A 26,432-nucleotide genomic window follows, 5' to 3' on the forward strand; every position below is an offset into this window, starting at 1 on the left:
CTGGCTGCAGTATAGGATATAAAACTCGCCCCTCCATGTTAGTGAATGAGTGAATAGTGAATGAGACCAAACTAAAATCTCAAAGTACACACCATATAAATTCTTCCCAAAGATAGTTTCTGTCACTAAAGGTAGTTCTCATCACCCCGATCAAGTCAAGTGATTGCTTTTAATGATATTTTGATGATTGGTTTTAATGAGTTATTCAATTTGGTGGGAACTCCCCCACCATAGATTTCGCTACTATGCAAACTCCAGCTTCAAATGACTTCACCAGCATTAGATACCATATATGTGATATTTTAGCAGTCTGTTGTTCAAATTGGCTCGGCAGAAAGACAATTCGTAATGGGGTGGCCAAGCAGATTTCAGCTGTGGCCAGTGCCACCCCAGGCCACTCCCTAGACATGCCCCTGAGCAGTAGAGTTTGCATTTGCTGGAGTGCAACTAGGATGTGTAAATGTGTGTGTGTGTGTGTGTGTGAAATAAGAGGAGTGTGTGTGGTGAGATCTGACCTGTCCGTCAAAATGGACTTATTCCTGCAATACCGATTTATAACTATCTTTAAAAGGATCTTGAATGAAGTTTAACACTAGTCTTGTCTACAATTCTAGACAAAGGGATTTATTTTAATATGATGGTGGCAACATGCTCAGTACTCACCAAGGGCTCAGCAGTGACACTCAAAGCAGCTACACAACAACTGAAACACATCTGCAGTATACAGTTTGAGTGATTTCTCCCATTTCTGGCACAAGGTTACTTCACTGTTCTTTGCGGTGCATTCCTTACACACAACTCTGTGATGATCTCTACTTTAAATCACATGCTTGTGGTGACTTAACATGAATAAACAGTTTGATTTGTACTGCGAGAAAACAAGCATTGTGTGTTTTGCTATTAGCAGTTGGTTTATTTGTAAAATCTTTGATCCTTGACTTAAGGTCTTTACAGTGTATCATTCTATCTCTGTCATAGTGCAGCATACAGTGTTACAGCAGTACAAAATTATTCAACAGTGAACATACAATATAAAGAGATATTATTTCTATAATTAGGCCATAGTGGTAGGCCAAGACAACAGACAAAAAGATAGTCCTTCAGATGGATTTAAGTTGGTTCAACACTAAAAGTTTGTAATGTTATGGTAAGCTTGTCCAGTAATAACAGCAGCTGTAACAGCAAATGCACAGTAAAAAAAATGATGTGGCATTTTTTTCTGTGGGAAATAACTCCCAGTCAATAAATTCCTTCAAATTTGAGACTCAATATGGCTACATGTTAATCACATCTGATAACGCTTAACGGAACCCTTAAATAATTAAAACTGTGGCAATAAATGGAGGCAGGCACACTGCTGACCTTCTTCTGAAGAGACAATGCTAAATAAAAACCTTACTGTCATTTACCTTTGCCTGAAGAATGACAGCCTTTACTTTGGTCTAAACATTGAAGTTGAGGAAATTATGAGGACCACTATTTCCATTTTCATTTCACAATCAGCTGAACTTCGGCAACACAGAGCGTCATTGTAAGAAAAAATATTTTTCCTGTTTTGTTAAAAAAATAAATTTTCAAAAAATTAAAAGCACTGCCATCAAAAATACACAGAGCATTTCACAATTACACAATTAAATCATACCTTCTTTTACTGCTCAAAACACAACAGAAATGTACTCGTTAACCAGCATCAAAAAAGTAAAATGTAAGAAAAGTAAGTCCGAGTCATCTTTCAATTTTGGTTGAATTAGTACAAAATTAATAAATATATATTTGCATTATTATATATTGTATCAATGTACATTCAATCTAAAAAAAAATCTTATGGGTAGCATTTTAATTTTGTTTTTCTGCTAATCTTTAGCGATGTCAATATTATCTGAGATACCTTTTAGTGTAGGTAAAAGCAGCTTGTAACAATTAATATATTGGATGAAATCTGCCCCCTAACAACAAATATACAAGACAACAATCCACATTCTCAATGTAATAAAATACTGTGAGAATATGTTCTTCTTACTGCGGCAGCTGTGAGTCAGTTTTCGGGTTTCTTTTGGTTTTAACAAGATAATTGAACACAACCCTCTGTGATGATGCACCACATAAACGAGCATAAACACCACATCTACGCTTAATCATTGTTGAATGTGGTTAGTGGTTTTCAGTCAGATAAAGTTTTGTCTACCCTGTTTGGATTTTTGAATCCAAGCATGAAAAAACATGAAATGTTCACTGTACAGGCAGAAATATTTCCACATTAGTTTCAAACAATGGTACCTGTCTCACACTGAAGTGACTTAACAAAATCACTTACAGTGTGATGTATAGGTAGAAGGTTTTACAGTAGCTCCCACTGTTCAACATGTCCCTCAGTTCTTGTGCAAATTGCTGAAATGTGCAAAAGCTCAACTCTTGGAAAAGGCTTTAATTCAGCGGGTTTTTGTTATTTAAAAGGACCAACAGTCATCCAGGACATTCAGTCAGTCAGTCAGAGTGTTAAGAGTAAGATCAGCCCCACCTATGAACTTGTAGTTGACATTTTCCAAGAAGGGCAGCTTCGACTGAAGGAGGTCCACCGCTGTTACAGAGATGTTTTTGCACCTTGAGATGTCGAGTGTTTGCAGACGTTTACAGTGCTGCACCAGGAGGAACAAGGACCTGTGGGATTCAAATGTCAAATGATCATGGGCCATATTCATAAAGTTTCCTAGTACCAAGAGTAGCTCCTTATGACACATTTCTGAGAAAATTCTTAAAATTAAGAGAGCTTGCCCTTAAAGTGAAAAACTGTTAGGAGTAGAGAAGAGGATTTTAAGAGGTCTAAGAGTTTCTTAATTAGAGGAAAAAAAAGACAGAGCGCTCAAAGAAATATTCTCCAAATGCTGAATGACAGTGAGTTAATGAAAGCTTTAGATTAGATGGCGCAGGGATAATGTTTGTGGTCGATCTCATTAGAGATGCGCTCACATCTCCACCCAACAATAAACGCCAGAAATAAAGTGATGATATTCGCAACTGAGAAAAAAGCCACACTGCAGCAGAGTGATCACACAAACAGTACTTTCAAAGTATCATATTGTGACGCAGTTCATTTCATTTCCACTGAGTGTCCACACCCCGCAGGCTCACAAGAGGGCGTGTCTGTGACAGCCTATCACATCTGTTAAAAGAATGTGTCATACCCAGCACAAAGATCAACCACACCTCCTCACTAAGATAAAGGTTTTTGTCCCTTCCTTGCTCAGAGTTGCTCTAAGAAATTTCCTAAATCACTCCTAAGATAGGACTCTTTACTAAAACGTTTTATGCTATGTAAGGAGCTCTATAAGTATTCTCTGAATGTCTGTAAATACCACCCCAGAAATTCAGCCTTCAATTTGGAGCTATGGATACAGTAGATGTGGGGTTTTATGCCACTCACCTGTCAGTGATGTTATTACAACAGGAGAGGTAAAGATGCTGCAGCCTGTGCAGGTACGGTGCAGCCTGTGCCACTCCACGGTCACTAATACCCGGGCACTGGCTGAGTGCCAGGCTAGTGAGGCTGCGGCAGTGCCAGCCTACCGACGCCAAGCTGGCGTCAGTGATCTCCGGCAGCATGGAGAGAGACAGACGCCGAAGGTCTGGGTAATGCACCACCTGAGGAGAGGAAAGGCAGTGTAAACTCCTGATTTCTTATTTAAAAAAAATATACATATTCTGCATTTCTGCTGCACACTGAAACATTTGCCTCGCATCACCTGTGTGATGCTGCTGTCAGTGAGTTTGGAGCAGGCGGAGAGGTCCAGCTCCTGCAGCCTGTTAAGAGCTAAAAGTGAAGCTCCAGCCTGCTGTCTGAACTGCTGCAGGTCATTCTGCGTCACCAGCTTGGGTCGCTCGTCAAACGGCAAACGAGGAGGCTTGAAGAAGCCCATGTTGCCAAAGGTGCGGGTGAACTTGGGACCTTTGTCTCCCTGTTGAGATGAATACATTAATATAACAGCTATGACACTTTTACTACTTCACTGCTTAAAATACAGGTACTGGAAATGTTTCTGACACCCTTCACGTCAGTCGTTCTCACCGTCTCCTCGTCAGGCTCACATCTGGTTGTTTCCACCATCCCCAGCAGACCCCAGTCTGTGACTTCTTTACACCAGGCGAGCCGCAGAACCACCAGCTTCTGCAGGTATGTGGCTATAGCGCGCACAGACAGGTCAGTCACATTGACACACGACGTCAGGTCAAGCTCACGGAGCGTATCCCCAAGAAGCTGGGTGAGAGAGAAAACTGCAAGATCCTGAAGAGAGAGGAAGGAAAAGATGTTTTTTTTTTTTCCACACAGACACATGTGAACACACACACTGTACAAACACACTGACTGACCCTGATGTAGGTGCAGCTCTTGAGGCTGAGTGTCTCCAGCTGCGCTCTGGTAACACCAGATCCCGTCAAGCCATTTACTATTTCTGTGCCGCTGACGTGCAGACACTCAGACAGATCCAGACTCTTCAGGGTCGACACAGACAGAAGGTCAGCGAGGCCTGTGAATGACACAAAATCATCACGTTGTATAACACTATATAAAACATACCTTCTAGCTTCTAGCGTGGCGAAAAATTTTGTACTTTTGTGGTTTCGCAAACGGGCGTTGCAAAAGGGCACCAAAGCGCCCCTTACGAGTAGTCCCAATGGCTAGGTAGTTTCACCTACAATTACAATATTCGGTACTATTATGTATCATGCCCAGACACACAAAAAAAACTTAAGACCCACCCCCCAAACTCAACAAGAAGTCGGCCATTTTGGAATTTTGTGCTAATTTTTGGCAGTTTCAGGCCTCATACTTTTGCCTCTTGTCCTACAGGATTAATCTGATCGACTTCAGAATTGGTGTGTCCATTTTCAACCCTTTGGTGATGAAAAGTTATTAAAGGTTTGCGCAAAACTTCTACGGTTTTTCCATTCGGGACGTTGATTTTTGATGTTCTGCAAGAAAAAAGGACATTGTTGAAACTTTGGTGTACATTGTCCAATCTGCCTGGCAACAGGAAGAAAGCGCAGACAGACAATTATCATTGGACTTACACGATATTTACATGATATTTACACGGTTTGGTCTACAATTGATGTACACCAAGATGACTTTGGAATATGTGTCCCCTTTGCTGCCACCTAGTGGCCGCTGGAAGTATTACACCATGTGAAATAGCTCACTCCAGGATCCAAACTCTCTGCGTACATTATCCGACTTTCACAGAAATGAAGGACCGCTTTAGCTGGAGTCCCTCCGGTACCCCGACATACGTGGGGCGCGCGAGGGCCCTTTCATTGCTGCTTGCAGCTTTAATTACAAATTAATCTTCAAGTTTTCAAGATACACACAAAAACAAAAATATACAACGTGCACCTTTTTCAGTGATCCTCCAGTCGCGGGACAGGGAGAGGTGTGTCAGTGACTTCAGGGAATGTGCTATGGCCTCCACAGACCTGCTGGTCAGCTCAGTGCAGGCACTGATGTCCAGTTTCTGGAGGCTCGACTGGTGTTTCACCAGAGCCTCCACTGAGTAGTCGGTCAGCTCCTTACAGCCATGCAGAGACAGTTCCTCTAAAACCAAACCCTGAACCTGGAACAGAAGGGATATCAAGCCAAAATTCTTTATCTGCAAAGCAGCTAAAAGACAGATTCTACATCATGAATAAAATCTGAACCAGTATAAAAGCAGCCCATAGTCTCTCTATAAACCAGCAAAGAGAGACTGAGACATGACTTGAGCAGTTGAATTTGTGCAGAATCATTTCTGGCAGCTCAACCAATGCAGAAGCTGCTGCAGGGACTAAAGGCATCCGGACCTGTGCAATAGTGCGTAGTGACTCAGGAGTGATTGAGGTTCTGCTGAGGTCCAGAGCTATGAGGGTGGATTTCTGCTCTGTTAACAACCTCCGCAAGTTCCTCAGTGACAGCAGTGCAGACGAATCCTTAACGGCTCCCACTGGACACCCTCGATATGGGTCGAACTCGAAGGCAATATGGCAGCCAGCCAGCGAGAGGCGGCGTAGGCGAGGGGTGCAGCCGGTGAGCCGATTGAAGGTGAGGTCGGAGAGGTAACGAAGGTCAGACAGGTCCAGCTCCTCCAGACCGGACAGAGCCGACCTGACCTGGAACAAGAAGATGGAGTCCCTGAAATATGGAGCAAACTACAATTCCCAAAACAATAAAACTGTGCCATAAACACAATGACCATAAAAATTTACTGTGTAGAATTAGTACAAAAGGTTACATTTATCTGCTGTAATAATGAGGGGAGTGCCCACCAGAAGGAGAAAAAGGATCTAATATTGCTCTACAAAGACAAGAGAGCATTATCAACAGGAGAAGTTGAGTAAAAAAGGGTTTCAATTTGGTGAGCAAAATGCATAACAGATAAAAAGACTAAATCGCCTTTATTTTATGCCTTTCAAGGCTGACTATATTTCATTAAAAACAAAAACAATGTAAAAAAATACCAAGTATGAAGAAGCAGTTACTGCCCTCTGCTAGGGCTTTTTAATGATTTAAAAAGTATATATTATCATTAATATCAAATGCCTGTCTGTCCATCAACAGTTAATACTACAAAAACAATGCAACTGATTCCTTTCTAATTTAACAAACTTATATATTTGATTGTAAAGCTAAAAAAAAATGAATTGCATGAATTCCACTGGTAGAAAACTAACATGTTACTTACTGTTTCTCTGCTAAGCTATTGTTAGCAATAGAAGTTTAGCTGGGGGGATTCTTCATGATAAAATTTAGCTTTTACCTCATTTAATTTTGTGGAATAACAAACGTACTAAGATGTTAGTACTAAGTTTTCATATAGATATATATTTTTACACCTGGGAGGAAATACCTCACAAACTAGTTTCCACTTGATATCGCATTCTTACAGTAGGTACCTTTTTTAAGCAAATATGACAAGAAGTGTTTTTTTAATAACTGTTACTATATCCTGAAAGTAGTACATGAGGCGTAACGCATAACGTTTGAGAAAAAAAATATGCTCCTCTGGCCGCTCATAGTCCTCCATTTGCAATCATGAAAACAACCAATAAGAACCGAGGAGTCTCTAATGCAGCTGTCAATCATGTCAATCGCTGCTCTTAAAGTGCAGTCGGCCTGTAAAACTGGGCTTGGCTTATCAAATGTAAATCAAGATTATGTCACTGCATTGCCTATTTCTAACCTCAATGTTTTCAGAAACATATTTTAGTTTACTGTTTAGCTGTAAAATGAAAAAGTCGCTCTGGCTGGTGGGCGGTGATTCGTTGGACTGATTTTTTTGCCAGGTGACAGTCTTTCCCATTTAACAGCTAAACATGTTTCTGTATATGAATCCGTTTGTGAAAACATTTGCGGTAAAAGATGGGCAATGCAGTAGCATCATTTGATTTACGTTCTATCAGCGTTGTGTTTGACAGTTTGACTGCAGTTCAAAAGCAGGAACTGACATGACTGACAGCCGCTCTCTCTGAAAACGGCCTGCGATTGGCTCAAGTCTCCCATCACAGGCTATACTTTCTAAAACTTGAAAACAGAGCCAAGCGGTGGTGCAGAAGTTAAGTGTTCTGTCCAACCACTTGAGTTACAATCTGCTCAAAGTTTATTTGGGGAATTTTGCATATGGTGCCAAATTTAAACTGCCTGCACAAGCTTTAAGCTTATAGTTGCTGTCTGTCTGTTACAGAGAGTGTAGTCAGTTTACCAACAACTGCAATTTTTCACAGTTTTCACAGATAATTTTGCATTTGTATGGTATCTGTATTTCTGATGTGGCAAAACAGGTGCCAAAAATCTGATACCAGTCTTAGCTCAGTTTTGACCAAATATGTAGTTACTCTGTTTTGACTTTGTGTTGCAGAGTACATCTACACAATATTTTGCATTTGCAGTGTTTCATTGGCCAAAATGGCTTTGGCCAAGATGTATAGTTAATATTTCCTCTTAATTCATTTCCAGTGTCCAAACATGAAATACCAAAAGATAAATACAAAAGAGGAATAGACTTTCAGGGTGGTCAAGACATGGTTGCAGGACAGTCAGCTCAGGCCTGAAACAATGGCGAACCTCAGCCCACCATCCAGCAGTTACACAATCTATAATACCTGCTGCCTGTGCTCCTCCCTGGAGAGGAAAGCCCCGGACATGAAGAGGCTGTCCAGGCCCCTGAGGTCCAGCCTGCGGAGCGAGGTCAGCCGAGGGAGGAGGGCCAGCAGAGAGGCCTCTGTTATACTGCTACCAGGCAGGGCCAAGCCCTCCAACTTAGGGCCCAAGCACAGACCCACCTGGAGAAGGAGAAAGACATCAAGAAATAGGGACTATCAGGCATGAGGAGACATAGCGAGGAAAAAAAAAGACAGGCTGGAGTAAAGCTAATACGGAGACGATAAAGAGCTCATGGTGGCAAGAAGAAAGAGTGAGTGGGAATGTGGTTTAGTTCACTTTCTGCTGTTTCTATGTCATACAAAATTTGAGTTGGACAGTGTGTGATGTTTATTACGTCAGCACATTTCCTGGAAAAAAAAAAAAAAACATAAAACAATAAGCAAACAAAAACTCCCAACAATTGAAACACTGATAGATTAGACTACTTCCTTTTTTTCTGGCAACAGATGAGGTTTTACAACCTGACAGTTGACAAAACCTCTAACAGGAAATTCCATACTTGCATGAAAATACACACACTCACACACACACACACACACACACACACACACACACACACACACACACACACACACACACGATAAGATTTAATGAGGTGAATTTTACGGTAACTTCTGCAGCTGCTCTGAACTTTGGACCTCAACCTATTTATGACTGTAATATATCCTGGTCAGTTTGACGGTAAGTTAAAATGATAAGAGCGACACAATGCTAATGCAAATACTCAAGACAATCTACATAATTCTTGTTTTTTTTTTAAAGCCTCTCGCTCCTGGCTGACACTACAATGTTAGCCCTTCAGCAGGAGAGATGTTTTTTACTGCCAGATGGCAATGTGTTTCTGAGTTAAATAAAATCAACTCAACATAGGTTTGCTCAGATTTTTTAAAAAGGCTTTCACATGCCCTCGAGTTGGGGGAATTCTCTGGACCCAACAACAAGGCATGTGATCATATGATGTAAAAACACTACGCTTATTAAAACTTCTAGGTCTTCACATAACAGCAGCACCATCATCTGCTCAGCAAAACCTACTGTTGTACAGAGAGACCTACTTAAACACAGACAACCACAAATGCTCTGCAATTCTGTATTTAATCATCCATATTAGCTTCAAATTTGTCTTGTTTGGCCTCTTTGTACCATAATGAGAGATCTATTTTGGGTCTATGAGGGAGCTTCGGGTGTTGATGAAATGAATTATGGTTCATGTTAACTTATTTTTAAGACACTCAATACCAATACAGTCGATACCAATCTTCTTAGTTTATTTTCAGCTATCACAAGAACTGAGAATCTCAATTTATGTCAGACAGCAACTCTCTGTGCCCACGCCAACACAAGTGTTTTTTTTTTCGTAATACCATACCGCACCTCCAGAAGCAGTGACCTGGACATACTGAAGCCATCGAGCTGGCTAATAATCAGACTGCAGCATGACTTTCTGCCCAGACCCCTGATCAGCTCCAGGGACGAGGCTGAGGCCGGGAAGCTGAAGGTGACATTCTTCTGCACAAAGACAACAGACAGAGAGGTAGTTTGAGATTTACGGGGCCCGAAGCACAAATACTCATGCAGATCCTTCCATAGTTTCCTTTCAATCAGTCAGCACTGTGTCTAAAAGTTTTGGAGTATTTATTGTGCAAATCTATTTTGCAGTTTGCTCTGAAACAAATTACCTGAAAGTGCAGGTCCTGACTGGCATAGTACCAGCTGCGGCAGACCAGAGAGGCTTCCTTCCTGTCTGAGGCGTGGAGAAAGCTCAGGATGTAGACGATGATCTGCAGCGAGGGATAGCAGTACAGCATTAAGGTACAGTGTGATCCATGAAGAGAAGAATCCACCCCCCGGGGAAACGTGACAGAATTTTTTTAATGCAAATGACAGCATGCTGTATAACTGATATTATTCATGTGTGATACCGTTAGCCCCCATAGTCACATTTTCATTGTAGAGAGACCATTTCTTTAAAACAAACTGTATAAAATGACTTATTGTGACCTACAGAATAATCACAGCCTCATGAAGGTGTACAGCCACAAACTAAAAACCTCAGGCATTCAGACGCTGTGTGGCTTTCCCATGTATACTGACAATATGGACGTTTATCAGCAATCTCTCGCCATCCAAAAATGCAATTTTTACAGAAATCTTATGAAGTTTTTGATACCAAATCACAGCATGGATTTTTCTACTGTGTTCTTCAAGGTCTTGGTGTCTTTATGTTGTATTTTGGAGAGGTTTTTTTTTTTTTTTACAACTCTCATCAATTCCCGAGTGGTCAAAAACGCTTTAATTTAGCACCACAACTGTAAGAAATGGTATCAAAACCGAAATTCCCGCAATGACTTATGACACATAATTGAGCATGAGCATTGCTGTCGTATACTTTAATCAAAATGTACATATTTTACAGATCTGTGTTTAGAGGAGGGTGAAAAACAGTGCTGAGCTGCATCCCAAATTAATCTTAAAGTTCCCAGCTTTCAGATGATGACATTTTGGTGATTTATGCAAGTCCTTGTTCACAATTTTTCAAGACGTGCATAATAACATACATATACATTATATATATATATACCCTTTTACTTTTAATATTTACTTAAAACAGTTTTAAGTAAAGAAGTTTTATAAAAACAAAAACAGAATAAAACCACAGAAAGAAAAAAAGAGAACCGAGATCAAGATTCAATCAAGATTCTGAAACATTTCATACAAAACATTAATCATACCATAGTTTTATTATTTAATTTTATCACAACCACTCCACAAGTTGACCCCTCAGGTACACATCTGCTCTTTATGTTTGTCCTTACCCGTTTTTTTTTTTTTTTTTTTAAACACACCTGTTCCCCTAAGTCAGGGGTGGGCAACCTGTGGCTTTGGAGCCACATGTGGCTCTTTAGCCCCTCGCTAGTGGCTTCCAGTGGCTTTGACACAAAAAATAAAGAAAAAAAAAAAGAAATCATGGAAACAAATTATTTTTCACATTTCAATTTATTTTTCTTTTTTCTGTTCTAGGTCTAAATAAATGCTTACATTTTCCACTTTTAGAAAACCCACTGAATAATTAAATTAAACTTAACTAAACTTTGTGTCATACGTCGATGGCCTGGCACCTTTTCTTCTAAATTTTGCCAAACCTTAATGACGGTGGATTGCCTCGAGTTTCCCTTGCTTGGCTAATTCTGTATTACAAATCCAAATGTCTCAGAGGAATATAGAGAATTTAACAGTGTGTAAAAAGCTTTGTTTGCTTTTACAAATAACTCTAGAAAGTTGCAGTACCAAATTATAATGAATATCCCACTGTAGAGTAGCCACATGGCTGTAAAACATATTAATAAATACTTATTTAGACAAATAATGTTGATAGACTTACTTAAACTTAATAGGCTGTGGTATGTTAACTATACAGCTAAAATATGTTTTAAAGGGTTTTTAAATTATTTTTGGTCAAAAATGGCTCTTTTGATTGTAAAGGTTGCTGACCCCTGCCCTAAGTGCATACTTGCTTTCTCTAATTTCAAACAGCCTCTGATTACAAGTTGGAAGCAAATTATTTTTTACTTTGTACATTATTTGTGCAATCTTGAAATCAACTTCAATCAATTTTAAAGCATGAGAAGTTAATAAACAAAGCATTGTTTGGTTCATAATAGCTTGATCTATTCACAATTCTAATAGGTCTTCTCCGTAGCATGAAAACTGGATATGTTCTGGTTTTGTAAGTGTTTCTCCGTACCTCCACACGGTAAGTTAAGCATGAAACTATGGGAGCACAATGCACAATACTATTTTTTTTAAAATGTTCTTTATGTTTGATTTCCAATATAATTTATAATTAATTATTATGCCCCAAAATGTATTTTCTTACACTCGCTTTATTTCAGCATCATTTAACATAATGTCTACTGGTTTATTAATTTGCCATTTCCAAACACCATAAACTTTGTTTTACTTAAATTCAATGATAACTTGTTCATATCAAGCCATTCCTTTAAAGACTTGTGTTTCCCTCTCTACTTAATTCACTGTGTGAACTAGTGTATACCACTTCTATGTGACAGAGACTGTTTTGTCAAGTTCTTAGCACATGCATGTGTACATAAGCCAGTGAGCGTTAAACATGTTTTAAGAATGCGCAGCAGAGGAGAGGTTAGAGGCCAAAAATGGTGAATTAAAAAGCAATAATCATATATAAAAAATTAAATCATACAAATGGATTGCATAATTAATCAAAGTTTCAAGACCATGAAGTAAAAATAACAAAAAATTGATGGAAATGTACAAATTCCAAAAAATGTTTGTATTTACATGTTGAGATGCATTATGAATGGATCAATAAAGTCTTAAGAGTCTTTCTAAGATTTTTTTTTTTTTTTGGTGTGTGTGTGTGTGTGTGTGTGTGTATTGATCAGTGATACTCAACTTATGGCGCGTAGGGCAAATCTGGCCCCTGACAGGGTGCTGGGTGGCCTGGCCTCCCAACCATTTTTCATAATAAAAATAAAGTGATTCACACTGAGAGTTGTTTTCGAATTTTTATTATAGATAAGGTGCCATAGTGGCACAATAGAGCTTTTTTTAAAAAAATCAAAATACTGTAATTGCCAGTGACGGATCACCTGCACCCCACAGCAGGGGACCCCAATGTCCCAAAATTCTAGAAATTTCCTAAAATCCTTGAATCATCCTAAAAACCTAGAGATGCCATAAAATAAAATACAAATGTTCTAAAATGCTATAAACGTGTATGGCGCTGCTTTGACTGACCCCTGGCCTCCTGTTAATTTGCAAAAGTGGGCCCAAACAAAGCAGGTTGAGGATGTAGATGTTGCACGCCCTCATTCACCAGAAGAGGACTGTCTCTCCTGACAATTTTCATATTTTCTGTAAACAACAAAAAGCGAGTTGTAGCTCTTTTTTTTCCCTTTACCAAAATATTAACTCACCTCCAGAGGCAGCTCGGGTGTTTCTACAATGTCCTCCCCATTGCAGTTTTCCATCTTAGCCTGTCCTTCGCTGTTGTGAAGAACTCCAGGTCATCACAAGTGACTCAGCTCGCTCCTCACTTGCCCAGCTAGCTCCTTACTAGCTAGCTGCTGCATAAGTTGTAGCGTTAAATGAAGTAACCTTAGCGTTTCAGCTGATAGCTTCTAAGTTCTAGGAAGCCGTTGACTAGTATCATCCTTATCCGATAATCGATCGATAAAATTAACAGTTTCAGCTCAATGGAAGCCGGTGAGGGGCTGTGTTGCCTGCATTCATCTCTCACTAAGCCACTTTACACTGAAACGTTACCGCAGGCTGTACTTTCAACTCATGCATCAGCTGACCAGAGCGAAAACACTGACGTCAGAGGAGGAGCGGAGCATTGTGGGAAATGCGGTTTTCTTACCTGGAGCGCAAGGAGCGCTTTTCTTCAACCACAACGTTAGTCTTGACCTATTTATATTAAAAATGTATTTCACCGGTTACTGGAATTTCCACTGAGGTTGAAACCGATTCTGGTAAGTTTGTCATTTGAGTCAGTTCAAGCGAAAATAGCCGGCTTGATTTCTTTTTTCTTTTTTTTTTTTAACATGGGAAGAAGGCAAAGAGCAATTTAACAAAAAACTGGCCAACAAAATGAACAAGAAATTAGAAATAAAATTAGCACAAAAAAGATAGACATGACAATAACCTTAAGAAAGTGTGGAAATTCAAACGGAAATAAAGCAGTTGACTACAGCTAATTTTCAGTCATTTTCCTGTCACCTGTAACTTTTTTTTGACAATTTTTCAGACATTTCTTGTCAAGTTGTTCATTGTTCTAATGTTTTCAAATACAATCTAACTAATCTCCTCAGACTCCAGAGGTTTCAATGCTTGTGAAAGGTGTCTGAATGCAGCGCAACAAAACTGATGTTGATCCAGGTTCTAGAGGATTAAAGATAAGGCAGCTTTGAAAATCAATTCCTAGCAATAGCCTACACGAACTAAAATGAAATAAACCTATTAAAAAAAGGCCTTGTCTCTGTAGCACTTGAGCCATTTTGACAAACAGTTGGAGCTTATTTTGGCGCTCTAGCTAAACAACTACTTAACTAATAGTTTATCCAAGTAATATTATGCAACAACTTCTGTAAACATTTGTTAATAAGTAGCAATAATCACCTGATTTATTTTAGTCTAGTTTTAAAAATTCTGCAATGAATGCAATGGCCGGGCATGCCTTCACAGCAGTACGGATGAGAGAAAAATGGGGCTGAGTGGTGGAGGGGTGGAGGAGTCTGGTGGGCTGTCTCACATGAGACACAATGACAAAAGTTGTTTGCAGTTTCAGTAGTTAACTACACACAAAATGGCAAAAAGTAATCATCTCTTGAAGTGATATGCACAAATAAATAAGTAAAACTACCAGCAAGCTACTGCAAAATGAAGTTAAATTACTAGGTTAGTTACATGTAGCCTATTTCACTACTGACAACACCAGTAATGGAGGTATGACAAGTGACTTTTGGTACCTGTACCTGAAAATTGTAAAGCCCTCTGAGACAGACTTGTGATTGTAAGTGGACAAAAAAAGGGCTCGAGTCAATCAACTTACAAATTGTAACTTTTGTGTGGCAGAGAAGAAACCAAACATCTTTTCCAGTGTAGGTTCAAATAGCCTGCAGCAGAATGAAGACAGTAACCACATCATATCTTCAATCCGCTTCCTGTTTACAGTTGGGTTTTGCTGCTTTGGTTTGTGGTTTAACGTACATTTGCAGTTTATAATGTAGTGGCTCAAGATTTTTGGCCATAAAAACAGTCACTTCATTGCATGTCAGACACAAAACTCAGGACAAAATCTGCTGAAACTGGTCATTTATTCCAAAAAAAAAAAACAGAGGTCCATTATTGACAACTTTTAGATTTAAGGGCATTATTACACACGTGCACTAACGCACACAAACACACACACACACACACACACACACACACACACACACACACACACACACACACACAGAGTCATACATACACAACCGTAAAGGAGAAACATTGATAATCCTTTCTACAGATTGTCTGGCAGTATGGTCAGCTGGTTTTATGGGCCTGTCTTCTGAGGCTGTATCAATAATCAAACCATTGATACAAACACAATCAATCTTACATCATCACAAGTGCTAAACACATTTACAGCACACATGAAACATCTAGCATCATCAGATAGTATGTACAGTACATGTCATGACACTTTGGAGCACTACAGCAATTTTACATTAACAGTTAAGTGTGATTCATCTCTATTAAAAAAAACAACAACAAAAAAACAAATATATTTACATAATTGTACAACAAAACCAAAAGAAAACATGAACAAAAAAATGTTAATTGTAGTTATAAATTATGTAAAGCAAAGGTTTTACATGTATAGATGCCTATATTTTTAAGTTAGTGATTAGTGACATTTTTATCGCTTTGAGATGACATACAATATGTATTAGCTGGTAAAATACAACGTTGAGGTAATAAGAGGCTAGATGATGTTTGAGCTCGCAATGCTTAAAGCTATGACGTTCTGACACACTGAAAATCTATATAAAATGACATGGGATGACTTTACTTTGACCTTTCAACATTATTTGTAATACATATGTTATGATGGAAGTGTAGATCATTACGTTGTTAAAACCTTAAAGGGACAGTTTGGGTTTCCAGAGGTGGGGTTGTATGAGAGATCCATAGTCAGTGTGTTACATACAGCAGATATCAGTCAGGATGCCTCCAGTTTGGGTAAGCAGGCTGAAGTCCGACAAGCTATGTTCTGCTGTGAACATGGCAGCAACAAAATGTATTTTAGTAACCTAAAAAAGGTATGCTATATTGAGAGGATTTTCACTGCTTGACCTTTCTGTCAGAAAGCTCATTTCAGTGGGTTAACGGCTTCAATTATTTATCTATGCTCTCATCAAAGCTGCCAAACTCCATTGACAAAAACAGTAATTTTAGCTTGTTAAACACAGTAGCTGCTGGTCTAGCACTGCCTTGAGCAGTTAGTTTGTGTTATTGTGTGACTTTGGTGAATCCAAGCAAACAATTAAAATACCATAGTCTTTTTTTTGGTGAGACTTTCTTTTAGGTGGCTAAAATATGTTTTGTTCCTGACCCATCCGCAGCACTACATTACTTAGCTCCCATGTCGGACTCAAGCCTGCTTCTCCAAATTGGGGGCATGGCGATTGAAATCTACTGTATGAGATGAAATGTCTATGATAAGTACCTTATACAAACCCACGTCATAAAACCTGAATTATCCCTTTAAATAAAGCTTTACTAGGTCTGTGCTGTCATTCAGACCAACTTGTTCAAACATCAGCAGTGCAAGCTACTCACATCAACACAACACAAAGGTAAATATCAAAACATATAAGGCAAATTGTTATTTCGAGTTTACAAAAGAATCTGTAAACAGTCAGCAGACAACAACAGCAAAAACAAGACAAGAAGTTCAGTTCTACAGAAACAACTGATCTAAGCTCACGTTACGGATTAACTGATGTAAACCACAGCTCAGCCTACAACTGCTGACGTTATGTCAAAGACGTCTGACACAAAGTGACAAAATATAGTGGGCTATAATGTACAAAATGGGTAAGTTTGTCATAGATCAGAGTGGAATACAGTACTAGCTCGATATTTTTGCAATGAAACTGTCCCACAAAACTCCCACAAAGAAATCAGGTTTACATCAAGACATCACAACTGTTTGTACTCTCCCTTCATTCCACAATTCTGTCACTTTAAAACAGATATACTTCACTTTGTTTGTAACTATACTTTCTCTTAAAAGCCAACGTTTCTTCAATCTCGTTTGATCACTCCAATGCCCCCTCACCTCTGACTGTCATCCAGTTCTCACTTCATTATCTCCTGCTTCCCTTGTCCTTTAAAGTATTATCACAACTTCCTTTTCTTCTCGTTCCCTTCAGCCTCACTGACATCCTCCTCTCTTTGGTCAACAGCAAGCTTTTCGTCATCTGCGTCACTGTGGCTCTGTGATGCAGAGTAAGGCATCACTGAGTTGCAGCAACGGGAGGCAGAGCGAAACGTTGCAGAGTTGGCAGAGACAGGTGACGATGGTGTATCCACGTCTCTGTCGGGTCCGCAGCTGGAGGTGGGAGATAGCGGAGGCAGGGAGGAGGAGATGGAGGGCTGGAAGAGACAAGAAGAGATTCAATTGCTGTTTAAAAACCAACCTTTTCATATCACTGCCACATTGTTCAGGTGTATATTTACCTGTAATGAGACACTGGACTTGCTGGTTTTCTCTTTGACTTTAGCCAGAGCTCCTTTAAGTCCAGAGGATCTCTCTGTCATCTCCAGGGCTGCTCTCAGCAGTCTGGGGGTTTCCGCCCTGACAGGGGCCGCCGGGGCTGGTGGAGGATCCTTAGCCTCTTCTTTGGGCTCGGGCTTCTTTCCTTTGGTGAGCATCTTCCTGTGATTGAGACAGTAACAGACGTCAGAAATAATTTCAAGCATGCAGACAAAGCAACAAAGCTCTTATAACAGGGCTCCTACAGGTTTTTAAGGCAAGTAGATTTAAGACTTTTCAGTGCCACTCAGAATTAAATATAAGACCAATTTTACAATAACCAAAATTGAACAAAAAGAAAATATGAACTCTCATAAATTACTTAGGTTTGGGGAAAATTTTGTGCAAATATTTATTGTCATTTAAAATATGACCATTTTGGGGATGTTATCAAAAGAGGGACCTTTTTTTAAATAAGTAAATAAATGAATAAATAGAAATAATAATAATAATAATAATAATAATAATAATAATGATGCATGATACCAATTATGAAATTTTAAAGGTGTAACATCAGAAAAAAAGATTCATAACATCTTACTGCCCATTTTGTAGCATTTTTAAGACTGACAGATTGAAATAAGACATTTTAATAACATTTACGGCTTTATTTTTAGATTAATGAATTCAATGCCATTTAAGACTCTTTGAGGATCTGCGAGAACCCTGCTGTAAGTCATATTTGTTAGATTGTTGAACAGAAGACAGACAGAGCAGAAAGTACAGTGATGTTGAGAGTAAATGTTATTGTGGTTTTAAGATGATTTTTGCTAACGTATAGGGTCATTGATGTTTCACCTGGCTTTCTTGCGGAGCAGTTTCTTGGACTCTGGGTAGTGGACCAGGATCTCATTCAGGTCTTTCTTGTCCAGGATGAAGAGATTGGCAAATCCGTGGGCGATTACATTCGCTGTGCGCCTGTTACCTCCGCCTACTGCAAGCAGACTGCCAATCAGAAAAATTATGGTTGAAAATTACTTTTCTTTTTTTTACCATGCGTGACATTTTGCAATTCCATGAAAGCAGAGCTCAGTGGGAATTTCTCATGCAATATTTAGAACCAAACCTTCTCCTGTTATAGGAGGAGAAGAGCAGGATCAAGGATCAAGGATAATTGTAATTTAATAAATTTAATAAATTTAATAAATCTACCTTCTACCTTCGAGATATTGCAAATAATAGTCAGAGATGGAAGCTTAGAAAGGTACAGAATTATGTTCCATGGTGGAAAATGTGTAGGTGTTTTTTTCTTTTTTCTTTTTCTAGAAAACATTTCCATTAAACATCACTAGGAAACACCTCCTCACCTGATCTCTCCGAAGACCGATCCTGCTCTGAGAGTGACAAACACTGTCTTCCCATCCGGTCCTCCAACCACTTGCACCTCCCCTGCCTTTATGATGTACATCTCCCGGCCCACCTCACCCTGAGAAAGAAAAAACAAAGAGCGGCAGAGGCAGATGATAAGAGGAAGAGAGCAATACAAATGGAAACAAATGAAAACAAAACACAAGCAAGTTTGCCAGTTACCTTTTTGCAGACATAATCTCCAGGCAGGTAGACAACAGAGCGAAGGCTTTTCAGCATGTCAAAGATCATCTGTCTGTCACAACCCTGCCAAGAGGAGGGACAAAAAACGAGACAAGTGTTCTTTTGTCAGTCTCTCTAGATATATCTGCATAGAAAACACCAGGAATGAGTCCTAAAATACGAAAATCAGTAAGCATTTCAGCACCCCTGTTTCCCTCGTTTGAAAGTCAGTGAGGTTTTTTGAATGGGTTTTTGCTTAGATGCCTTAAATAAGGTCTGTGGTTAACACAAGCTGAAAAGACTTTCACATTTTGTTCTACAACTTAAAATTCGTCAGTAAATATCCCACTTGTGAGCTTTGAAGCTTTAATGTTTCTTAAAAACGCGGATGCTAGAAGTGGCTAAATGAGACTACAGAACGTCATCAAACCGCACCAAACATGGCTTTATGGCCTCAAAGTCAGAATCAGAATCAGAATCCGGTTTTATTGCCAAGTACATTTACACAATACAAGGAATGTGACTGGGTGTTTTTGTGCAAAACAATTAACATAAAGGAAGAATAAAAATTAAAAGAAGCAATTTAAATACATTAAATGAAAAAATAGAATATAAAGAACACAAAATGTATGTACAAAAGGTGCGGATGATACGCTGCAGCCTGTTCTTGTCCCCCGCTGTGGCTGCAGCGTACCACACTGTGATGGAGGAGGTGAGGATGGACTCGATGATGACGGTGTAGAAGTCAACCATCATTGTCTTTGGCAGGCTGAATTTCTTCAGCTGCCGCAGGAAGTACATCCTCTGCTGGGCTTTCTTGATGAGGGAGCTGATGTTCAGCTCTCACTTGAGGTCCTGGGTGATGATGGTCCACAGGAGGCGGAAAGACTCCACAGTGGAACTGGGGAGTCACAGAGGGTGATGGGGGTGGCAGCGATCTTTCTGAAGTCCACTACCATCTCCACTGTCCTCAGAGCGTTAAGCTCTAAGTTGTTCTCGCCGCACCAGGTCACCGCATGGTCAACCTACCACCTGTAGGCGGACTCATCCTCACCAAAGGGTGGTGTCATCCGCGAACTTGAGGAGCTTGATGGACTGGTGACCTGAGGTGCAGCTGTTTGTGCACACAGAGAAGAGGAGAGGAGAAAGAGTGCAGCCTTGAGGGGAGCCGGTGGTGATGGTTCTGCTGTCAGAAACATGCTTCCCCAGCTTCACCTGCTGCTTCCTGTAAAGCAGGAAGCCTGTGATCCACCTGCAGGTGGAGTCAGGCACGCTTATCTTGGAGAGCTTGTCCTGTAGCAGAGCCGGGATTATTGTATTAAAAGCAGAGCTAAAATCCACAAACAGGACCCTGGTGTAGGTTCCTGCTAAGTCCAGACGCTCGAGGATGAAGAGGAGGGGCAGGTTGACAGCGTCCTCTACAGACCTGCTGGCTCTGTGGGCGAACTGCAGGGGGTCCAGGAGAGGGTCCATGATGAGTTTCAGGTTTGACAGTACAAGGCGGTCAAAGGACTTCATTACCACAGAGGTCAAGGCGACAGGTCTGTAGTCATTAAGTCCTGTGGTCCTTGGTTTTTTGGGGAGAGGGACGATGGTTGGCATGTGGCATGTCTCCAGCGTGGTGTTAAAAATGTCTGTAAACACTGGAGACAGCAGATCAGCGCAGTGCTTCAGAGTGTAGGGGAGACAGAGTCTGGTCCAGCATCTTTGAGGGGGTTGTTTTTCCTGAAGATCTTATTAACAACTCTTTCAAGGATGGACAGAGATGTTGCTGAGGTGATGGGGGAGCTGGAGTGGATGGGTGCGACAGTAGTGGGGATGCAACGGTAGTGTAGTTCGTTAACTTTTTACCTCTGGCGATTGCATTTAGGCTTCAAAATTCCTGAAAGTGGTGTTCATCTGTGAAGACTATCTTGCTGCACAAAACATGTAAGTATTGTAGACGTTTGTTTGCCACAGAGCTGATTTTCTGCAACATCTAACATCCAATAGAAAAATCCAGGCTTTTTGACGAGTTAACCTTAGCTTCCAGGTAGGACTTCAGAAAAATGTCATCTCTGTATTGTAGGTTTTAGAATACTGATCTAATACACTGTGCTATTCTTTTCATCTGTTTTTTGAGATTCCTACCTGAAAAAGAGGTACTTTGCTGACAATGGAGTAGTTGACATCTATAGCAATGTCCAGACGCATTTTATCTGGCAACTGAGTCAGCAGCTCCTGCTCATCTGAAAGGTACACAACAAGACAATATGGTACAATAAGGTACAATATGACGGATGGTCCGGTGTATAAGGTACACATGAATGTGCATAGATAATGCTCTCCTTACCCAGCATGCCTTGTGATTGCCAGGTGTAGTTGTACCAGGTTTTGACACGGTTCTGCACGTCTTTGGGGATGCGATAGGAGGACATGTATTTAATAGTGTTGTCCATACATGTGCGGTAGTAGGTCTGACCTGCTGTGGCAGCACCAACCACATCCCGCATCTGAGAGACAAAACACATCTAATAATTTAACACCATTTAACACCACAAAGACATTAATGACGTGTATAATCAGAAGAATAACATACTGGATCTTTTCCTGTTAAAGGGCCAGTTCATCCCCAAATCAGAAACACATATTTTATTTCTTATCTGTAGTGCTGTTTATCAGTCTAAGTTGTTTTGGTGTGATTTAACAAGAGTTGGGGATATCTGCCATAGAGATGCCTGCCATCTCTCCAATATAATGTAACAAGATGGCACTCGGCTTGTGGTGCTTCGAGTGCCAAAAAATACATTTGAAAAACTCAACAGCAATGTCTCTTTCCACAAATCATGACCCAGTTACTCACGAAAGTCCACAGAGACCTTGTTTTGAGCAGTTTCATGTAGGAACTATGTTCTTTCCACCAAACTACATCTGCCAACTGTGTCACTGCGCAGAAGGAAGCGTGATGTTGCCAGATTCATCAGTGGATACCATTACCGTTTATATTGTGAGTGCCATCTAGTTCCATTATATTGGAGGGAAGGCAGACATCCCTACAGCCAACACTTGGCAACTCACACCAAAACAATCTAGTTTGACAGATATTGCAAGTCTTACAAGTAAGAGGAAAAATGCACACTTTTGATTTGGGGTTTAACTGTCCCTGTAAATGTATGTGGAGGGCAGAAATGTCTCCATTATATTTATATGCCTACCTGCCCAATCATGATAGAGAACGCAAAGACTCCAACAAAGTAGTTGATGAGTTGGAAGACAATCTCAAACAGGGTGGTGGGATCTGGCAGACCACCAATGGTGATCAGGGTTTTCACCGCGAAGTAGTAACAGCGAATATAACTGAACAAAGACAAAGACAGGAGGTGAGACAGAACAAAGAATTGCTTCAAATTAAAGTAACTTGCAGGAGTTTTAAAATGAATGAGATGCAAAATCAAATTTTTGGTCTTCACTTTGCTCCTTGGGGTCACCTCCAAGCCCCCATCCTAATCTTCAAAATCAAAAAAGAAAAAAAAACAGTCAAGGTTTGCACTTTGTGTGTGAGTGTTTATCCCACTAACCTGTTGCCCTCTCCGTTGTACACCCACTTAGTTGATCCTAGTCCTTTAAAGGCAGAGCCCCAGTAGTATAGACAGGCGTTACAGTGAAGACAGTAAAGGAGATATGTGGTGGTGCGGATCACCCTGAGAGACAGAGAGAGAGAGCAACACATTTGCATAAACTGAGCAACTAGAACCTGATATTTTCTTATTGCAAGGAAGGAAGACAAAGTGAGAAGGAAGATACAGAGAAAACAAAAAGAGGGGATTCAGTTCAGTAAGATACTATCAGGATGCGGCTAACCTGTAGATGTAAGCTTTCGTCAAGATGGCCTCTAGACGCTCATTAAACTCAAAGAATGAGTTGATCTGGGCATTGAGAGAGAACAAAAAAAAAAACATTTAAAAAGTTCTGTTTCAAAATTTCCTATAAAACATTTAACAAAGTGATATCTGAATGATTCACTTTTTTTTCCCCCCTAAAACTGTTACATGGAGCCTTGGAAATGAACTTCTCCGTTGTACTGGTGCCACAGTTACTAATAGAGTATTGATGTTTTTAATGTAATGTTGTCTGTAGCTTAGTGATTTTTTTATTAAAAGCTTCCTAATGTATGCAGGACAAAATATTACTTATATATTCATGCTTAAATAAATAAATACATACAGAAATAGATGAAAAAATAAAGAATCAACAAATTTATGTATAAATAATACAGGAATAAAAAAGTAAGTAAATAAATAAAACAATGAATAGATGCCTAAATAAATACATAAGTAAACAAAAGAATAAATAAATGAATAAAAACAAGCTAAATAAATGGATAAATCCAAAATAAATACAACTTAATTATTAAAAAGGACATCAACAATTATTGTAACTTTGTGTCTACATATTTGTAAAACTACATTTACTTATTTCTGCATTTTTTTGTGTCCCTAACTTCTGCATTTATCTATTTATATTTATTTATTTACACATTTATTTCAGATTTTTTTTTTCTGTATGTATTTATTTTCATATATTTTAATTCCTGCATTTATTTATTTATTGATATTTTTGATATGTTGTGTCATTTTTCATCCATGGTATCAGTGTGTTAGCGTCCAGATTGTTGATACTGTAATAGGTTTTAATGGGCCGGTAAGGGTAAAATGGTTGAATATACAGCGATGAACTCACCTTGAGCAGCCTGGGTAAGCGAAGAAGAGGTTCAATGCCAGTTTTAAAATAGAGGAGCTCGAGGGGAACAAGGCTGGCTACATCAAACTGAAAAACAGGAAGGTACCATCTCACTCACTGAACAGCTTCGATGACTAATGTGAAGAAGAAAGACAGAATACACTGAAAAAAAAGACTTATTCAACACTAGTTACTTACTTTGAAGCGTTTGGTTTTCATGTAGTTCTTTCTCATTTCTTTTTTGTCACACTGTAATAAAAACAAAAAAATTGCAGATATGAATAATTATCCCTGTAGGTGGATTATCATGCTCTTGAACTTGAAGTGTTTTTGCTGTGAAATTGAGCTACGTATGTGCGAATATAAAATACAGCTACAGTGAATATTTATGTTTGTCTACTAAAACAGTGTTTCCTGTGATTTCTGCCTGTGTCCCCTGACAAATTTCAGATTCCCAATATGGGATGTCACTCAGCTACAGTAAATGGTTCCCAGTGCCCCACTCACCACGATGTCCCCTCCTCGCACAAACTGCAGGCGCGGCTGGAAAATGGTTATGTCCAGGATGTAAATGAGGTCACACAGGTAGTCGATCAGCAGCCAGTAGTAAATATTGTCTGGAGTCTGGTAGGGGAAGGCCCAGCGCACTGGGATGAACCACACGTTCCAGTTCCATGCCAGAGAGACCAAAAACATCCACAGCACGTACATTAGGTCTGAGGAGAGACACGGAGTTTAGAGGATGAAGGGAGGGAAAGACGGGGAATAATCAGTATCAATAGAATGAATGCAACTACACAAGCATTAACTACCATCATACGATAGGATTAAGAGCATGACAAATAAGCAGGATCTAACCTGTATTATGAAGCAAAAATTTACACTGTGTGAAACTTGGTTTAATGCTAAAGGAAAAAAGTGGTGATAGAAAATGAACTGGCTCACAAAGTCCTTATGAATGAGAAATAAAAAGGGAAGCAAACAGCTCTAAATGACAGATCAGTAAGAGACAGGTGTCTGTTTTGTAACAGGATAGTACAGTAGATCCACCCGTACCCAAACCTCACAATACTTAACCATCATACTCTAGTTGCAGAAAAACACAAAAGGTCAAAAAAATATTCCTTGAGTTTTACTTTAGTTGCCTTGAGGAGGAGCATTAAACAGCTCAATACATTTTAAATAATGTTTGCTCAGAACTTTGTGGCTGACAAAAGGAGGAGCTGACAGTGTTTGTCATTAATTTGTGAGAAGTTTAAGTAGAGAAAATGCTACTGTAGAGTACAGCTGGAGGTGGCAGCAGGCAGCGTATTCGGTTGGTTTCTCACTAGTGAAAGGGTCGATGCTGGCAGGGAAGCGGTAGTGCATACAAGCTCGTATCCACCGAGGAGTTTCCCCCTTGCAGCAGTAGCTAGACTGCTCCTTCTCTGCCTCATTCTCCACTCCCTCTCCTCCTCCTCCTCCTCCTGATGGACCTGCTTGCGCCTCCTTTTCTGGCTCGTCTGCTGGCGGAGCTCCAGGAGCAGGCTGAGGGGCTAAAGCTTGAGGAGGAGCTGAGAGGGGAAAGGGCAACAGGTCAGAAGGCCTCATGGGTGAGATTTTAGATAGGATGCCAAGTTTATAATCTCAGACCAGATCAGAGTGTCCCACTTATGAAGGGCATGAAGGTGTTAGCCCTGGAAGATTAGTCCTTCAGCTGAATAATGCAGTATGCGCCTGCAGCAGGTGATGGAGGCTTCTGTTTCCCTCCAGCTCACAGAGGATGCATTAAGTTACACTGTGATACGTTCAAGCTTTATTCAGTAAAAATGATCATTAGGCGAAGGTTGTTTAATTAATGAAATTCTCATGATGTGATCAATGTAATCTTGTAATTGTAGTTTTTGGCGAGAAACTTGCATAAATACCACTGTTTGAAAGGGGAAATTTGTTGATGTTTTCACATTAATATAAAACAGATATTAGAGAGAGATGTATGATATATAAAGTATAGCAAATAGGCGTTTGCTTATTTTCAAGAGTAGATGTTTCCCATGTGAAAAAAGGTTATTTTAAAGGTTGTGAGTATCACTGAAGTTTTGCGCATTCAATTGTAGTGTCATGAAGGGCTTAATTGCTTTAACACAGTTATTTTTATTCCTTTATTTCCCTGACACGAGAGAAGAATAAGTAAAGGGAGAGGCTCGCCTAGAGTTGTAAATTTGCTAGAATGATTAAAGTGCAGACATTTCTTAGTAAGCAAACTGTTATGTCTTGGCTCAGAAAACAAAAAACAACAACAACAACAAAAAAACAATCCTAGACAATCTGGAATTTACTTTTTAATATTTATTAATTTATTTTAAATAAAAAGTTAGAGGCATAAGAACTGTGATAAGGATCATACCCTATTAATGTACACTTTGTACACTACAGGTAACTACTGTATGTACAGACCACAACAGACAGACCAGTCCTAGTCACAACTAATGCATGTGGAAAAGAGAAGTACAGCAGTACAAACACTAAATTTTACCATCTCCCGGGTATTATAGCAACCTTTCAACCAGCCATGCAAATTTTGGGTCAACAGAGAGTTTACTGGTTGTGGATTGCTTCAGTGTGCACACTTCTCTTTTTCAATGGTACACAGCTGATTTTGTCCAGCAT

The 26,432-nt window shown here is 39.7% G+C and overlaps 2 protein-coding genes across 4 annotated transcripts in view; both read right to left on the reverse strand.

Moving 5' to 3' along the window:
• Positions 1-598: 598 nt before the first annotated feature.
• fbxl9 (F-box and leucine rich repeat protein 9) lies at positions 599-13,505 on the reverse strand. The gene is made up of 11 exons (XM_042496863.2): positions 13,144-13,505; positions 9,868-9,969; positions 9,563-9,697; positions 8,128-8,307; positions 5,833-6,138; positions 5,390-5,606; positions 4,366-4,523; positions 4,064-4,279; positions 3,741-3,953; positions 3,422-3,639; positions 599-2,658 (listed from the first exon to the last, which is right to left on the reverse strand). The coding sequence occupies exons 1-11, from the start codon at positions 13,195-13,197 to the stop codon at positions 2,481-2,483; spliced, it is 1,977 nt and encodes a 658-aa protein (XP_042352797.1). The 5' UTR covers positions 13,198-13,505; the 3' UTR covers positions 599-2,480.
• Positions 13,506-15,028: 1,523 nt separating this feature from the next.
• LOC121950155 (uncharacterized) overlaps positions 15,029-26,432 on the reverse strand; it is a 32,193-nt gene continuing 20,789 nt past the window's right edge. The window contains exons 24-37 of one of the 3 annotated variants that reach the window (XM_088080121.1): positions 25,154-25,336; positions 24,291-24,499; positions 23,982-24,032; positions 23,784-23,870; positions 22,905-22,969; positions 22,622-22,744; positions 22,259-22,400; positions 21,397-21,556; positions 21,195-21,292; positions 19,065-19,148; positions 18,842-18,960; positions 18,333-18,479; positions 17,459-17,657; positions 15,029-17,374 (exon numbers count right to left, since the gene is read on the reverse strand). In XM_088080121.1, the coding sequence (XP_087936247.1) occupies positions 17,120-17,374; positions 17,459-17,657; positions 18,333-18,479; positions 18,842-18,960; positions 19,065-19,148; positions 21,195-21,292; positions 21,397-21,556; positions 22,259-22,400; positions 22,622-22,744; positions 22,905-22,969; positions 23,784-23,870; positions 23,982-24,032; positions 24,291-24,499; positions 25,154-25,336 (1,922 nt within the window). In that variant the 3' untranslated portion in view covers positions 15,029-17,119. Of the gene's footprint in view, positions 17,375-17,458; positions 17,658-18,332; positions 18,480-18,841; positions 18,961-19,064; positions 19,149-21,194; positions 21,293-21,396; positions 21,557-22,258; positions 22,401-22,621; positions 22,745-22,904; positions 22,970-23,783; positions 23,871-23,981; positions 24,033-24,290; positions 24,500-25,111; positions 25,337-26,432 lie in introns of those variants that run through there. The other 2 variants (XM_088080120.1, XR_015776999.1) reach the window with 2 other exon arrangements.

This window comes from Plectropomus leopardus, chromosome 7 (genome assembly GCF_026936395.1).
Source record: "Plectropomus leopardus strain MGB_pleo_1.0 chromosome 7, ASM2693639v1, whole genome shotgun sequence".
Classification (NCBI taxonomy): Eukaryota; Metazoa; Chordata; class Actinopteri; order Perciformes; family Serranidae; genus Plectropomus; species Plectropomus leopardus.